The sequence below is a fragment of the Rutilus rutilus genome, assembly GCF_951802725.1.
Source record: "Rutilus rutilus genome assembly, chromosome: 1".
NCBI lineage: Eukaryota > Metazoa > Chordata > Actinopteri > Cypriniformes > Leuciscidae > Rutilus > Rutilus rutilus.
In genome coordinates this window covers 11608066-11625583 of record NC_140209.1, presented here as the reverse complement: position 1 = coordinate 11625583, position 17518 = coordinate 11608066, and the positions used below count along the sequence as shown (strand labels likewise).

The window sequence follows — 17518 nt, the reverse complement described above, 5'->3', positions numbered from 1 at the left end:
CAACACATGAAACAAAGCTTTATTCAAACTACAATCATGTATGTCCACTGTAGGCTACAGGCGCTGAACCCCACATCCTTCTGCCATCTCAACACAGCGGTTCCCATTCTGCGGCTTTATTCTGATGAATCAGCTGACCGCCAGAGGTGAGCCGTTACGTCGTGCCAGAGGTTGTTGCATGATGTGTTGTGCTTCACAATCTGAGGCAATAAGAGCAGGTGGAGTGATGGAGGGACTCATCCATGGCACCGTTTCCAGGATTCAGCTCTGCTGACATTTCAGATCCTACAAAATGCACAAACATAACACAAAAGCAGTAATTTCAACCACACAATGTCATTTGATTTCAGTATTATTTAGAAGACAAAAACGCTTTTTTTCCACAAATGCCGCCATCATCTTTCCTTGCAGGTCCTGCTCCACCACAGAAGATCTGCAGCTAATGCACAGAAATCAAGAATCAGAAAAGTGCTGTAATAGCTCTGTTTGAAATTACAATAATTAAAATAAACTACAACTTAATATTTAAATAGTTGTTATTCATTTCTGTAGTATACTCACTCAAAGCCTTCATGAGCCACTCTCCACCAGATAAACACATCTGTTCATCTGACCCTGTAACATCCAGACAAGATTCACATTACCTCTGTGATTTATGAACTCAACACTACATTTACATGTTGAGGTTGTTTTAACTTTTTATCCAACATAAATGTTCCTCAATTTATCAACTACTAATGGACAAATAAAATAGATAACTTATGTTTAACGTTAGTTACTTTATAGATTTGTTCTACATAATAGCACACATTCATCACTCAGATGTCTATTTCATGTTGTGATATTTCAAGATTTTCCTGTCAGATGTAAATAGACATTTAAAATAAGCGTCTTTAAGATGTATATGGTTTATGTAAATCCACTTTAGAGACGTAACTTACGTGTCTTTACTGGAGCTCCCCTGTTAGCTAACGTTATACATAATAAAACGTGTTTTTACAGCAAAATCACAACTATACTATACTGTGTATAACGTCTTTACTCCTCCAACAATTCAACAGTTTACTCTACAGTAGTTCAACACATGCAATTTTAACAAAAGGAACTGTGTTTACTCACATTTGAAAGCACCCGCGTCGCCGATCTCTGCGATGTTTGATAATGACGTATCCTCTCGCGTGGCCTCCTGGGATAGAAGAGTAGCCATCGGTTGAGCACTCGAAAATCTGGCCGGAAGAAGTAAGCCATCCGGGAACTTCTCGCCTACTCTTTTATGAATACTGATGTTTCGAACGTACTGCTTCCTTCACGCACTGTTTTCGCCTACTATATAGTAGGAAAGTAGGCATATTCGAACGCACTTAAGTCCGAATCTCGCGATAATTAGTACGTCACCCAGGTAATTCTTGCCTACTCTTTTGGATTCGTTCATACTTTTTCGCTCGCCTACTCTTTTTCCCATACTAAATAGTAGGGAAGTATGCGGTTTGGAACACAGCCAGTGAAACAGTGAGCTGCTTCCCATAAACCTTCAGCTTTCCTGAATCAATGACATTATTAAAGGTGCTGTATGTAGTTTTCAGCGACCTCTAGCGGTGATGTTTCAGATTGCAACCAATAAGTTTACAAGCGCGTGCTCGAATTTATGAGCGAGCACTGTGCATAGACAGTATATAAACGGCACTGTGGGTACCTTCCAGACTGAGACACAACATACTGGAAACTAAGGTGAACTCCCACTGCAACGTTACAATAATAGGCTACTTTTATCAGCTTGACGTTGAACTAATGCTCCATACTCGTACCATGATAAGTATGGGACCCCATCAACCGTGCCGAATTTTGCCACTGCAAGCACCACTTCACATTTTCTTCAGGAAATGATTCTAGGTTTGTAGATAAGGTTTCTCCGTGATTCAAATGCTCTGCCGATGTTGAGCCGTGTTTTTTCACCCGAAGTTCATCCGATTCACGTCTGGCCTTTAATACGAGCTTCAGCAGAAAAAACGTTTTGTTTGTTTTTTATAAATATGTGGAGTTTGTGTTGGAGTCTGTGTTGTGCTGGGAGCAGGTCGTTTCTTATGGAAGCATATGGGTAGCAATATTCAATTTGAAATGTAATATACAAAATGACAATGCATTTCTGTAATTCAATTTTAATTTTCCCATCATTTGTGCAACGTTTGGTGCAAAATGAAAATGAAAATTCAATTATAAAATTTACATTTGCCATTTCATGCACTAGTTTTAATATGTAAATTGAATACATATTTTAACGCTTTATAAGTTGTAAAATTAAAATGTATTACAGAAATGATTAGATATGTTTAACATGTTCAAGCAAAAACTGTAGCAAAATTTTTATTTAAATGTTATTTTTTCTTAATTGCATTTACACTCACAGTTAAGACACTTGCGATTGCATTTCCATTAAGTGTCACGCAATGAATGTAGCAAAATTCAATGTGCAATTTGAAAATGCATTCTGAGCCAATCACGTGCCCGCCCCGCCCTGTCAATCACTACGTGAAGTTGGCCCCGCCCCCAACACAAAATAGGCTCAATCGTTTTTACTTTGTTTGTGCTGTAATTTTTGTTTGTTTGTGCTGCTTCAGTTTTTTAGATAGTAAAATAATATTTATAGGTAATTCTGTCACCCAGGCCGCCACATGCTCCAAATAAAATAGATCATATTCGGTTTGTGCCGGTTTTGTTTGTGCTGCTTCAGTGTTTGAAATATTAGACCGAATTATCGACGATGACGTCACCTGCTTAACGTTCACCCAAAATTCTCATATGTTTGTGCTAATTTGCGCCGATAAACGTTTATTTTGTGCTGCTTCGGTTTCTTAAATATTAAAATAATATTTATTGGTCATTCTGAGGTCACTCAGCCCCCTACTGCTCCACATTCACCCAAAATAGTCTCGTTTGTTTGTGCGATCGTTTGTGCCGGTTAAAGTTTCGTGTGCTGCTTCGTTGTTTAAAATATTAGACACTGAATTATAGACGATGACGTCACCAGCCCTCGACCTGCTCCACATTCACCCAAAAAAGGCTAGGTCGATGAATTTGACCCGTCAGATTCCGTGACCCTGTGTATACCTTCAATATGCTTTATAAAATAGAATGGGGATTCGCATGTCTGCCTCATATTTTATGATTATACAGCTGCAAACAGAGATGGTCACACACATCACATTCGTCACTTTATTGAACATTACAGTCAGTTATTAAAGAGCGGTCACGTTTTTCGGTAACTTAGCTATTAATACCGAATACCAATGGAGCTTTGTCATATTATGTGATCACAGAGTAATAGGCCTATGCATTTGTAAGGAAAAACTATAGGATCTCCAACATTATTGGGTATTAAAGTTAATAGTAATAAGAATAAAGATAAGCATGTATCAGACAATGAGAATATTTTATACAAAACGAAACCATAAACACAGTCCAGCATCAGACAAGGCACCAGCTAGCGCACTAGTCGCCACTGAGGGGCTGGGGCTCATTCGGCATCGACCGGCAGGTGGATCTATCAATGACGGGGAGCGAAGATCTCGGATGAAGCGGGCTGAGACGCCGGGCTTGGCGAGTGCTGAGGGCCTTGACTGGCCATCTTTCAGCGCGTGGACCGACGGCGGCGGGGCTGTCGCCGTTGAGGAGCAAACAACTACAAATTCCTTGCCCTGCGTTTTTGACCCCACTCGATCATATCGTGCGGATGTTAAGGTAACTGGTTATTGCGCTCAAGGTAAGCGTGAAAATCTGCACGATACAACCCACAGTCATTTCAAAAACATTATAAACCCTGCTTTGAAAAAACACCGCAAACTGAACTTTTTTAAAACTGTCAATCACTCTCGACTGATCTGGGATCAACAACTCAAACCAAGGGGTCTATTTGGAGGGCATATGAACATCCGTAGCCTCAGCCCAAAGTCTGAAGAAGTACATCATCTTCTTATTAACTCCAACTTAGATTTTTTAGGTCTGACAGAATCTTGGTTACATAAAAACTCTCCATCTGCTGCATTACATGTACCAGGGTATAATATTTTTAGACGGGACAGATGTGAGGGAAGAGGGGGAGGGGTAATGATTTACATAAAAGATCACATTAACTGTCAGCAGATATGTTGGCCTTTTGACCATGATTTGGAGTGTATTGGGGTGAATATACTGCTCTCACCTGAAATGTCTTTTGTGTTAATTGTTGTATATCGTCCACCCTCCTCTAATAATGATTTCTATATCACTTTTAAAAAGCTACTTCAAGCATGTGATTTTAAAACTGAGGTAATACTGCTTGGTGATCTTAACTGTAACTGGCTTAATAAGACTAATAGGAAATCCCTTAAACAGATCACAGATAGTCTGGATTTTACTCAATTGTTGGAAGGTCCTACTAGAATAACCACATCGTCTCAGACACAGATAGATTTAATATTCAGTAACAAGCCTGAAAGAATTGTAAAAACATTTAATTTTATCACTGGACTGTCTGATCATAATCTGACTCTACTGTCGAGAAAACGTACAAAAAAGCGATTTCATCATTCTAATAAACCCGTGGAGCAACTTAGGATTCCTAAGAATGAAATGTATAATTTTTAAAAGGCAGTACAGCAGACTAATTGGATAGATATATTTACTGGGATCAACATAGAAGAAGTTAGCAAAATGTTTTCTACCAAGCTACAAAATCTAGTTAAGGAGTTTACTAGAAAGGTAAAAGGAAAGAAAAAAGCAAATGCACTCCCCTGGCTCAATACTGAAATATTTCATTTGATGAAAGAAAGAGACTCCGCTTTAAAAAGATCATTAAAAACAAAATTAAATAGTGATTCACTTCATTACGTAATCAAGTGATTAAAGTGATAAGAAAGGCTAAAGCCAATTTTTTTATGACAATTATTAATTTATGATAACACAAAACTGATCTGGGAACAGATTAAGAATGTGATGGGAATTAGCCATAAGCTTAGAAACCAGTTAGAATTGAACCTGAATGGTAAATTAATTCAAGACCCAGCTCAAATAGCTGTAGCTTTTAATGAATATTTTATCAATTCTGTGAATGAAATCGCACAGAATTTTTCCCTAATAAATTAGTCAGGGGGCCAAAACTGATATTAAAACTTTGTCGGACACTTTTTGGTACAAGTATACAACCTATCCAGTATTAATATTTAACCCCTCAACATGTGTTCTAGCCAGGTTGTCAGCTTAGAAAATGTTTTTTTGTCCATTTTAACACTATATTCTTAAAAGTGGTAAAAGCGGATTTTTTTCCCAAAGTGCTTCCGTTTTCTTCCATGTTACCTATTGTAATTTTGGGCAAATGTGCAATATAATCCAACTTATGTGCAAGCATGATCATTAAAAAATAATAATCAATAAATACCACAAGAATATCACACCACAAGGGGCACTGTTGTGTCAGCACAGCTGTGATTTGGCAGCAGATTGAGGCAGCAGATCCAGAGAAGATGATCACAGCAGGTGTCAACAGTAGAGTCTGAACAAAACTTTATAAAGGAGTGAATCACACAATCACACAACAGATTAACTTGATCTATTTGTCTACACAAACATTTACCTCAAGATTATACCATTCTACCATCAAATGTTGGCAGAAACAGTTAAGCTAAACTGTTTTCCAACTAGCTATATACTTACCAGACATACACTCAGCAAAAGTATTATTAGGAACGCCATACTAATACTGTGTTTGACCCCCTTTCGCCTTCAGAACGGCCTTAATTCTACGTGGCATTGATTCAACAAGGTGCTGAAAGCATTCTTTAGAAATGTTGGCCCATATTGATAGGATAGCATCTTGCAGTTGATGGAGATTTGTGGGATGCACATCCAGGGCACGAAGCTCCCGTTCCACCACATCCCAAAGATGCTCTATTGGGTTGAGATCTGGTGACTGTGGGGGCCATTTTAGTACAGTGAACTCATTGTCATGTTCAAGAAACCAATTTGAAATGATTCGAGCTTTGTGACATGGTGCATTATCCTGCTGGAAGTAGCCATCAGAGGATGGGTACATGGTGGTCATAAAGGGATGGACATGGTCAGAAACAATGCTCAGGTAGGCCGTGGCATTTGAACGATGCCCAATTGGCACTAAGGGGCCTAAAGTGTGCCAAGAAAACACCCTCCACACCGTTACACCACCACCACCAGCCTGCACAGTGGTAACAAGGCATGATGGATCCATGTTCTCATTCTGTTTACGCCAAATTCTGACTCTACCATCTGAATGTCTCAACAGAAATCGAGACATTTTTCCAGTCTTCAACTGTCCAATTTTGGTGAGCTCGTGCAAATTGTAGCCTCTTTTTCCTATTTGTAGTGGAGATGAGTGGTACCCGGTGGGGTCTTCTGCTGTTGTAGCCCATCCGCCTCAAGGTTGTGCGTGTTGTGGCTTCACAAATGCTTTGCTGCATACCTCGGTTGTAACAAGTGGTTATTTCAGTCAAAGTTGCTCTTCTATCAGCTTGAATCAGTCGGCCCATTCTCCTCTGACCTCTAGCATCAACAAGGCATTTTCGCCCACAGGACTGCCACATACTGGATGTTTTTCCCTTTTCACACCATTCTTTGTAAACCCTAGAAATGGTTGTGCGTGAAAATCCCAGTAACTGAGCAGAATGTGAAATACTCAGACCGGCCCGTCTGGCACCAACAACCATGCCACACTCAAAATTGCTTAAATCACCTTTCTTTCCCATTCTGACATTCAGTTTGGAGTTCAGGAGATTGTCTTGACAAGGACCACACCCCTAAATGCATTTAAGCAACTGCCATGTGATTGGTTGATTAGATAATTGCATTAACCCTCTGGGGACGGATTGGGCGGTACCGCCCAAAATGGCGTACTTTTACAAATGTGTAATTATCTTAAAAACTATTAATGATAGAGAGATGCGGTCTTTTTTGCCGTCTTCCTCAGACTCCGCTGAAAACAGTGGTATATGGTATACACACTTCCGTGTTGCGCAATACCACTGCGTATAAGGCCAATGAAATCGATGCTGTTAGGAATATTCCACGCGCAAAGACCAATGGAAAAATTGCCGCTGGAAGGAATATTTTTCTTACCCAATCAGAGGAAGGTTACCATGACGTATTCTAGCTAATCAGAGGACTCTTTAGCCTTGCAAGGGGTGGTACTATAGTAAGTGATATGACGCAAACAGCGTCGAGTGGAGGAGACAGAGAGCGAACGGAGCGGAGAACTACACACATAGATTTATATGAGAGAGAGACAGAACGATTATAATATATATATATATATATATATATATATAGCATATTAGCAATTATAGCATTATTATTTTATTGTTTTAGCACTTTTATGATGGCAAGCAGTAAAAGATTTACCTCAGAACAAGCTCTGGAACAATTACTGGAAAGTGACGAGGAGAAATCCGAAGCTGACAAAACGCCTGGGACTGTTTGTATATAAAGTTCATTATTTCATTGTTCTTTACACTTTTGATTGAACAATTACAAATTTATGTCAAGCAAAGGGTTTGAAAAATATATATTTTGTTCAAAAACTGTTCACTATTGTTGTGAGGTGTGATTTTCAGTAATAAATGACTAAAATAAACTTTTCGTATTTGAAATTCTCTAGTATATTGTAATTTTTTTACTCATACTTGCTTTATAAACACATTACATGCATTCTTATGTTAGCTTAGGGTCTTCTGAATCCATAGATACCAAACACATGGTGTTCCATCTCCATTACATATGGTTTATAAGCCCAAATGTAAAAATAGAGAAAACGGACCAAAAAGGGCTTAGTCCCCAGAGGGTTAATGAGAAATTGAACAGGTGTTCCTAATACTCCTTTAGGTGAGTGTATAGCTAGGCTAATTTACTTTCATCATTACTAGCTTACTGTCAGGCTTCTGGGTGGATGAAGTAGGAGACGAACACGAAGATTATGAATTCCAAGGTTTTAATTCTCATTATTAAACAAATACAAACAAAAGGGAGCGTGTGCTCAGAACAATGAAAACCTAACATTCAACATTGACCGACAAGTGAAGACTGAAACACTCAGGGCTTAAATACAGGGGAGAACAGATCAGGGAAACAAGACACAGCTGACAAGACTAACGAGGAAACAGGTGTGACAAATGAACTAAATGACAGTTACCATGGAAATCAAGAAATGGCGGGAAATAGAACAAAGACAGACATGTGATCAGTGACAAAAACACACTCAAACAGAACAGAACTGTGACACTTACTTACTAATAGGTAAATTAAGTTTTGTGCAGATGTGTAATGGAAATATTATGTTTTTAATTCATTTGCTGCACAGCAGCCTATTTAACAGTCTGCTATAGCTAAAAGTGTTAATAAGTTTGTTAGATAGCAAAGCCCTCAGCTTATGTCAGAGGACATTGTAGTGATCCACTCAGAAACCAATCAGACTAGTGTAGTGAAACATTTCTTTGCCTTCAGATGAGATAACATGGATCCAGAGGGAGTTGTAAGCCTAGCGTCCAAAGAAAAACAAATAGGAAGAGATATTGATTTGGAAAAATGTTTCATTTGTCAAGACAAATATGGAAAATACAGCCAAGTAAAGCCCTTTGATTGAAGTGATTTTTCAGGAAGTGGTCTCTTTCTGGAGATTATTGTTGTATAATATTGTGCAATATTTTTGCAATATAATAGACACACACCATTATTTGCATTGCGCTTAGCTTGACCTTGCTTATTCAATCCATTCAGTCTCAAAGGGATGAGACTGACAACCTGAGAGCCAACCTCTGCCAACCTGAGAGCCACTGCTTTGATGGGGAAAAACATACCTTTGCCATACGACTATTACATAGTTATTACTACTAACTAGTTACTAACCCCTAACCCTAAAGAAGTGAGAGAGCAGTTTTGTTAGGATGGAATTAATAACTATAGTGATATGTGAATTAAATATAATTTGTGTTACAACCTGGTACACCAATTAAGTCAAATAGCACCATAGACCATCATCTACAGCTCTAAATTTCCACCTTGACTTTAAAGTATTATAACTTGTGCAGCATTGCACTGTCTCTCCCTACAAGCTTTAAACTTGGCTTGACTCATTCCCATAGATATGGGTCCTGATTGATTGAGGTTTTGGGATACTAGGTTATGTTTCCAAGCTGATATTCACTTTGAAAACTGGTTCTCTTTAGGCGGAGATTGTTTTTTTCATGTTCTAGTTCTGTTGTCTCTTACACTGTACAATAAATGTTCATTCTGACACATCAGCAGACATCCCATGAGTGTTAGCTTTCATTTGATACCATTTTTATGAATATGGTCCTTGTGGTTGTGGAGATATTCAACATTTACTGTTGGCATGTCGTGTTGAGCAGGGAACCAAAAAATTAGCCTGAAATTGCTTGTACAAGTCACAAAAAAAAATATTCAGCTTGACAACCACCCTAATATCTTACCTATGGGTGTCTTCTAACTAAAAAAATAGGGTGACAGCTTGTACCAAAACATGTCTGCAAAAGTCTTAACGGAAGCCCTTTTCAGAATTGGCCCCCTGACTAAATGGAAATGTTGTCACAATAGATGAAAGTATGCCTTCTTTTAGCATTCAACCTATCTGTGAAGTAAAAACTCAGGCAATTATTAATTCTCTTAAAATCTCATCAACAAAAGATATTTATGGAATGGACTCGAAAATGCTTAAATGCCTGAAAGAACATCTATCTTACCCTATCACACAAATTTTTAATCAGTCAGTACTAGAGGGGATATTTCCAACCACCTGGAAGACTGCAATTGTAACTCCCATATTTAAGTCAAATGACCCACGGAACATATCTAACTACCGCCCAATTAGTATTCTACCAGTGGTCTCTAAGGTTGCTGAAAAATGTGTATCAGAGCAGCTTGTCTCTTTTCTTAATAATAGTCCCTTCACACTTCATCCGATGCAGTTTGGCTTCCGGGCCCATCACTCCGCAGAAACGGCTAACTGTTACTTTTTAGAGACTGTTAGAGCAATGGTGGACAAGGGAGGTGTTGTTGGCGCTGTGTTTTTAGACCTCCGTAAAGCATTTGACACAGTCAACCATCAGGTCCTTATTGCCAAACTCTCTACTTTTAATTTTTCCCCTTCTGCAATTAAATGGTTTGAGTCATATTTAACTGGTAGAACTTGTTTCTGTGAACACCCATCGTTCACTAGCTCTTAATTTATGCACAGGGGTGCCACAAGGATCAATACTTGGCCCGCTTTTGTTTAGTCTATATATTAATGATTTGCCATCAGTTTGCCCTGATATCAATACAATAATGTATGCGGACGATACTGTAATTTATGTGCATGCCAAGACAAAAAATCTGGCTGCCACAAAATTGACCAAAGCCATGGACCAGATCACCAATTGGCTAAATCGTTCATGTATTCAATTAAATGTAGATAAAACTGTGGGAATGTTTTTTACAAAAAGACAATGTAATAGTGTGTCAAACATATCAATTTCGGGTCAAAACATTACTATTGTAGTAATTGTAGTAATTTTGTAAAATTGTAGTAATTTTGTAGTTATATTATTAACTCTTCTTTATCTTTAGGTCATGTTCCAAGAACATTTAAACTGGCAGTTATAAAACCTATCATTAAGAAACCACAATTAGATCATAATAACCTAGCAAATTATAGACCCATTTCAAATCTTCCATTCATGTCTAAAATATTAGAAAAAGTGGTGTCCGCTCAATTGTGTTCTTTCTTGCAAGAAAATGATATCTATGAAAAATTTCAGTCTGGATTCAGGCCGCACCATAGCACTGAAACTGCGCTCGTTAAAATCACAAATGATTTACTCTTAGCTTCTGACCAAGGCTGTATCTCAATACTAGTTTTACTTGATCTTAGTGCTGCGTTCGATACTATAGATCACACAATACTCTTAGATCGACTACAAAATTATACTGGTGTTCAAGGACAAGCATTAAGCTGGTTCAGATAATACTTATCTGACCGCTACCATTTTGTCTATTTAAATGGAGAAAAATCGATCATAACTCCAGTAAACTATGGAGTGCCGCAGGGATCTGTGTTGGGCCCTCTGTTATTCTCAGTATATATGATGCCACTTGGAAATATTATAAGGAAACATGGAATTAGTTTCCATTGTTATGCTGATGACACTCAAATATATATTTCATCACGGCCAGATGAAAACGCTAAATTATCCAAATTGACAGAGTGTGTTAAAGATATAAAAGATTGGATGACGCGAAATTTTCTTTTATTAAATCCAGACAAAACAGAGGTACTACTTATCGGTTCAAAAAAACGCCCACAAAACCTCTCACAATACAACTTTAATATAGTAGGATGTCCTGTTACTGTATCCTCTACAGTAAAAGACCTGGGTGTTATACTCGATTGCAACCTGTCTTTCAAAAATCATATTTCATATGTTACAAAAACCGCCTTTTTCCACCTTAGAAACATTGCTAAGCTACGTAATATGCTATCAGTTTCTGATGCAGAAAAGTTAGTTCATGCATTCATGACCTCGAGACTAGATTACTGTAATGCTTTATTAGCCGGTTGTCCTGCATCCTCAATTAACAAGCTACAGTTAGTCCAAAATGCCGCCGCTAGAGTTCTTACTAGATCAAGAAAATATGATCATATAACACCGATTTTATCATCACTGCATTGGTTACCTATAAAGTTCCGTATTAATTACAAGGTACTGCTACTGACTTATAAAGCCCTAAACGGCTTAGCTCCAGTCTATTTAACGGATCTTCTATCGCCCTATAATCCATCGCGCTCTTTGAGATCACTAAATTCAAGGCTTTTGGTCATACCTAGGATATCCAGAACCACCAAAGGAGGGAGAGCATTTTCACATTTAGCTCCAAAACTCTGGAATAGCCTTCCTGATACTGTTCGTTGCTCAGACTCGCTCTCCCAGTTTAAAACTAGATTAAAGTCGCATCTCTTCAGCCAGGCATTCATATAATATTTTTAATCTTACAGTTCAAATTACAATCCGGCCTCTAGTTAATAAACGCCAGAGGAGAACTGGCCCCCGACTGAGCCTGGGTTCTCCCAAGGTTTTTTTTCTCCATTGGGTCACCTGATGGATTTTTAGGACACCAGTAGGTCACTTGATGGAGTTTTTCGGTTCCTTGCCACTGTTGCCTTTGGCTTGCTCAGTTGGGGATATTCTGGGGATATCTAATTTGATTTTATCAATAAATTCCACTAGAAACAAACCTTGTTGTATTATTTTAATTTAATACTGTGAAGCTGCTTTGATACAATCTGTATTGTGAAAAGCGCTATACAAATATACTTGACTTGACTTGACTTGACTTGTGCCACAATTTAAATATCTGGGCGTTATTATTGATTCTAATCTCTCTTTTAAAACACATATTAAGAAAGTCTGCAATAGGGTCAAGTTTAGTTTAGCTAATTTTAGATATATTAGAAATGCCCTTACTTTTAATGCTGCTAAATTATTTATGGATGCAATGATTATGTCACATCTAACATATTGTCTGACAAGCTGGGGACAAACTCAGCTCATCACTTAAACCACTAGCAACTATTTATAAAAAAACTCTTAAAATTTTGGACCAAAAGCCTAACAGTTTACATCATTGTATAATCCTTAAAAACTATAAACTGCTGAGCTGGGAAAATGTAATCAAATATAAAAATATTTGTTTGGTTTACAAAATTTTACATAATACCGCTCCGCCTCCTTTCAATTCATTCATAATCCAACGTAAGAACAGCAGTCATAATACCAGAAGCACCACACGTGGCGACCTAATCCCACTTAGAAAAAGTACATTTGGTCAATTATCATTTTCATTTACTGCAATACATAACTGGAACTCATTGCCCATTACAATTAAAAACATACATATGTATTCGACTTTTATTGCACACCTTAAAAATTGGCTAATCGACAATTACACCTGCACACATTAATATGCTAGATGTGATGTGCGCACTAGATGTGACATGATCATGCTTCTGCCACTTGATCTCTACTGGCTGCTTCAATGCTATGTCCTGTATGTGCTTCAATGTGGCCTCTGCATGATTATTTTTTGTGTCAATTTTCTCTAGTTTATTGCTTGACCTGCTTTTATGTCTTTGCAATTTGTGCTTGCTTGTCTGTTTTAATTTTGTGCCACCTTGTTTGTTTGTCTAAGCTCTTGCTTAAGCCTTGTTTTAATTGTAATGTATTTATTGATGTATGCCAATTAACAACTGGCTGGGGACTACAGCTGGAAATTAGCCGTAGAGGCTAAAGCTGCTCTTTTCATTAAAAGAGGTTGTCCACAATATTATAAACCAATAAACTAAACTAAACTAAACTAAACTAAACAACAGCAGCTCAGCATATGTTGACGCCTGATAAGGCAGAACATTCTCCCAGACGGTCCAACATCGTACTGGTTCTATCACCTGCAGACGCGTAATAATCTTCGGAAACACTACCATTTCTCTGTCCACGCTCCACTTCATCTGCTAGTGAATGTAACACTCGTATCAGATCTGCCGCCGCCGTGTTTCCTTCCAACACCTCAAAATACGCACCATAGCGTATGTTTACCTGTTGCCGAGCAACGCAGTTGATTGACAGGGCGGGGCGGGGCGGGCACGTGATCGGCTCAGAATGCATTTTCAAATTGCACATTGAATTTTGCTACATTCATTGCGTGACATTCAATGGAAATGCAATCGCAATTGTCATAACTGTGAGTGTAAATGCAATTAAGAAAAAATTACATTTAAATTACAATTTTGCCACAGTTTTTGCTTGAACATGTTAAACATATCTAATCATTTCTGTAATACATTTTAATTTTGCAACGTATAAAGCGTTAAAATATGTATTCAATTTGCATATTAAAACTAGTGTATGAAATGGCAAATGTAAATTATATAATTGAATTTTCATTTTCATTTTGCACCAAACGTTGCACAAATGTATTGGAAAATTTAAATTTAAATAAAGAAATGCATTGTCATTTTACATATTGCATTGTCATTTTGCATATTACATTTCAAATTGAAATTTGCTACCCATATGCTTCCATAGTTTCTTAGTGTTATCAGACATGTCATAAGTTGCATAAGTCATAAGTCCATGTCATAAGTTGCAGTGTCGTTGCTGTTGAGTGTAAAGTCAGTAGGCTAGACGAGGCGAGAGGAGCGCGCGTGCAGGTCTCAGTCACGTCACTGGATTTCACGGTAAATCCGACCCGGCACCTTCACATAAAAATAAGAATACTTGCTTTCCGAGGTAATAGCAAAACCCGCAAAGTGGATCATTTTAATGTGAGATTACAACCCCTTCACACACAGGCAATAAAAATAGGACTCATTTTAGTAGAAAAGTTACATACAGCACCTTTAAGCCTTATAATTCCTAAAACTGCATAAAAATCCTTATAATTCCCAATATTGACCTCCCTTATGGGTCATTCATGAAATATTGCATAAATCAGAAGAGTCTATTTTAGCCTAGTATGACCCATAGGAGGACAATATTGGGGATTATAAGGATTTGTATGCAGTTTATGACTTTGACCACTAATATTTTGCAATTGCCAAACGTATGAAGCCATCAGGAAGAGTAGAGCCAGTGTGTGAAAGTTTCCACAAATCTGTCAGAAAAGAGTGTTTTCTCACCTGAATACTTGACAGTGTATCTGACTGAGGTCTTGAGCTGATTTCTGCGAGTAAGCTGACATCTCCACTCTCTGTTGTCATCTTCATTCAGGAGTGTTGTAGTCAGAGTGATGATACAGTGATCTGGAGCTGATGATGATAATATCTGATATCTGGAGTCTGTCTTCAGATCAACACCAGCCTGATTCACCCACAACAGCTCAATTCCCTCAGAACGAACCCGATCATCACAGGAGAATCCAGTATATGAATACAACTGACAGGAGAGAGTCACAGAGCGGCCTGGACTGATCTCAGTCTGTGAGGATGAAGATGATGATGATGATGATGATGGAGACACTGAAACTGAACACAAGACACAAATCACAGACTCTTCAATCATCATCTGAGTTTAAAGGGAGAATCTGCCCTTTTTAAATTGACCACATAATCATAAACTTACCATGAAGAACATGCAGATAAACACGTGCATCAGGTCCTTGTTGTTGGTGGTCTATCCATTGTTGGCAGGTGTAAGATCCATAATCTTCTACTGTGACGTTACTGATGTTCAGAGAGCAGTCGGACTCCAGACTCAGTCTCTCTGTGTCTTTCTTCTTTATCCCTAATTCAATCAGTGCTGAATGTCTGAATCTGTTAGAGTAAGTCCATGTAGTTTTAGATTTGCAGTCAGAAAGAGCATTATTACAGGACATACGGGCATTTTCACCAGAACTGATGAACACATGATCCACTCCACTGATACCTGAAACACAGTATATCTCAGTGATCATTATGATATTAATAAATGAAAAAACTTAAACCATACCAGCATAACAAGCAGAAGATTCAAATCATAGTCTTTTTCCGGTGTTTGATAGTTAATGCATTCATTAACATTTATGGATAAACCAAATCAAACACCTCTTAAAGAAGGAATAAGAAATACCCTGACTTTGAAACAAATGTAAATAATGTAATATCATCATATCTTGAACTCTTGATTTCAGCTTTGTCATAAACATTACTGGACGGCACAGGATTAGTTGATCCTCCTCTTCAACCGTAGAAAATACACTAATAACTGACCTTAAAAGCTCTTTATCTGTTCTGTGTTTCTCTCTTTCCTTCAAACTCACCCTACTGTTACTTATGCACAGCTAAATACAAAATAACAATTCAAAACCCACAAAGAATATTTGTGGAACAGTTCCCAAAGGAAGGAGCAAAACTCAGGGAAGGTTTGCTGGGATCAGTAGTTCACTCTCCATCCAGACACAGTCGTGATGATACTGTACTTCTGTTCTCTGACCACACAACATCACTTCACTGAGCTGAACACTCGTTGTGTGTTTGATAGTAAGTTTATGATCAATCATGAGCTGAGTTTGGGAAGTAGTTAACAGTGAATTTGATCATGATTAGGGCCCTGTCATGATTAAACATGCACTAGGAGAATATATATATTTGTATTCCTTTACACCACCAGTACAACAAAACAAAAGATAAAGGTTATTTGTAGTTCTTTTACTCACAGCACATTCACTGTGTGCTCATACTATGATCTCGATATCAATATAATAAAAGCGCTATATAAATGAAGGTGACTTGACTTGACAATATGAGCTCATCCCAGATAGAAATGTTGTTGTTCTATGAATGTTTTGAGAGCATTATGTTCTTGTAATGTTTTCTGTAAATTATTTTATTTTTGTTACCAGAATGTTCTCCTAAAAGGAAGGATAACACTCTCTAAACATTCTTATACAGAACCATCTTTTCCTCATATGTCTCTAGTTTCCTGTTTACACTCAGCGCATTTGGGGTCGATATGAGTATGACCCCCAAAATGTATAGAGTGATTGTATTTTTTATTTTTATTTTATTCTTACATTTTTAATAATACACATAATATATAATTTCTTTGGTTTACTTCTCATCTATACATTAATGCTATGTTTTGGGAGATTTGAAGTACTTTTGTACCTATTTACTGCAAAATACCTCAGCTACACCATTAGCATGCATATGAAATATTACCTTTTTATGAAAAAAAAGAGACACATTAATGATGATGGAAATTAAATATGAGTTGTTTCTGGATATTGATCTATGTGTGAGATGCATCATTCTTCCATCTGCTGGTTAGACATTTTTTTGCAGATAATATGTTAACACTGAATCAACATCACTTTTACACCCATAATGGTTTTTTTTTTAGATTTCATCCAAAAATCAATGATAATGGCACTGAATTTATGTTACAATGTGATGATGATGATTCAACATCATGCTTGCACTCTCAGAGAATAAAACACAACTATAACAGTATAACAGTGGCCCTCCAGGACCGAAGCCTAATTTGTCCTTTGGGGTCAATATGACCCAGTCGACTTTTCTTTAGTTAAAAAATAAAAGGTGAAAAAAATCTCAGTGCAATAAGATTTTGTGACTTTTTCTAAATTATCTATCTATACACACACACAAAACTGAGCTTGATTCGGCTGTTCTGAAGGTATAAAAAAAAAAAAAAAAGTCACACTCAAGACCTTTGAAATTAATGTCTTTGAAATGAAAATTGATTTAGATTTTTCATTTGTCAAAAAAAAAATCAATAAATCCAGAATAAATCTGAAAATATCCATACGTCAATGTACTAGAGCACAAATGCAATGTGGAACGAACGTGATCACACACACACACACACACACATGCACGCACACACACACACACACACACACACACACACACACACACACACACACACACACACACACACACACACACACACACACACACACACACACACACAGA

The 17518-nt window shown here is 37.6% G+C and overlaps 1 protein-coding gene across 1 annotated transcript; it reads right to left on the bottom strand.

The window, feature by feature from the left end:
- LOC311287655 (uncharacterized protein) lies at window positions 1-15464 on the bottom strand. The gene is made up of 5 exons (XM_084404655.1): window positions 15168-15464; window positions 14726-15070; window positions 1120-1186; window positions 562-615; window positions 1-439 (listed from the first exon to the last, which is right to left on the bottom strand). The coding sequence occupies exons 1-4, from the start codon at window positions 15418-15420 to the stop codon at window positions 606-608; spliced, it is 675 nt and encodes a 224-aa protein (XP_084260781.1). The 5' UTR covers window positions 15421-15464; the 3' UTR covers window positions 1-439; window positions 562-605.
- Window positions 15465-17518: the final 2054 nt, after the last annotated feature.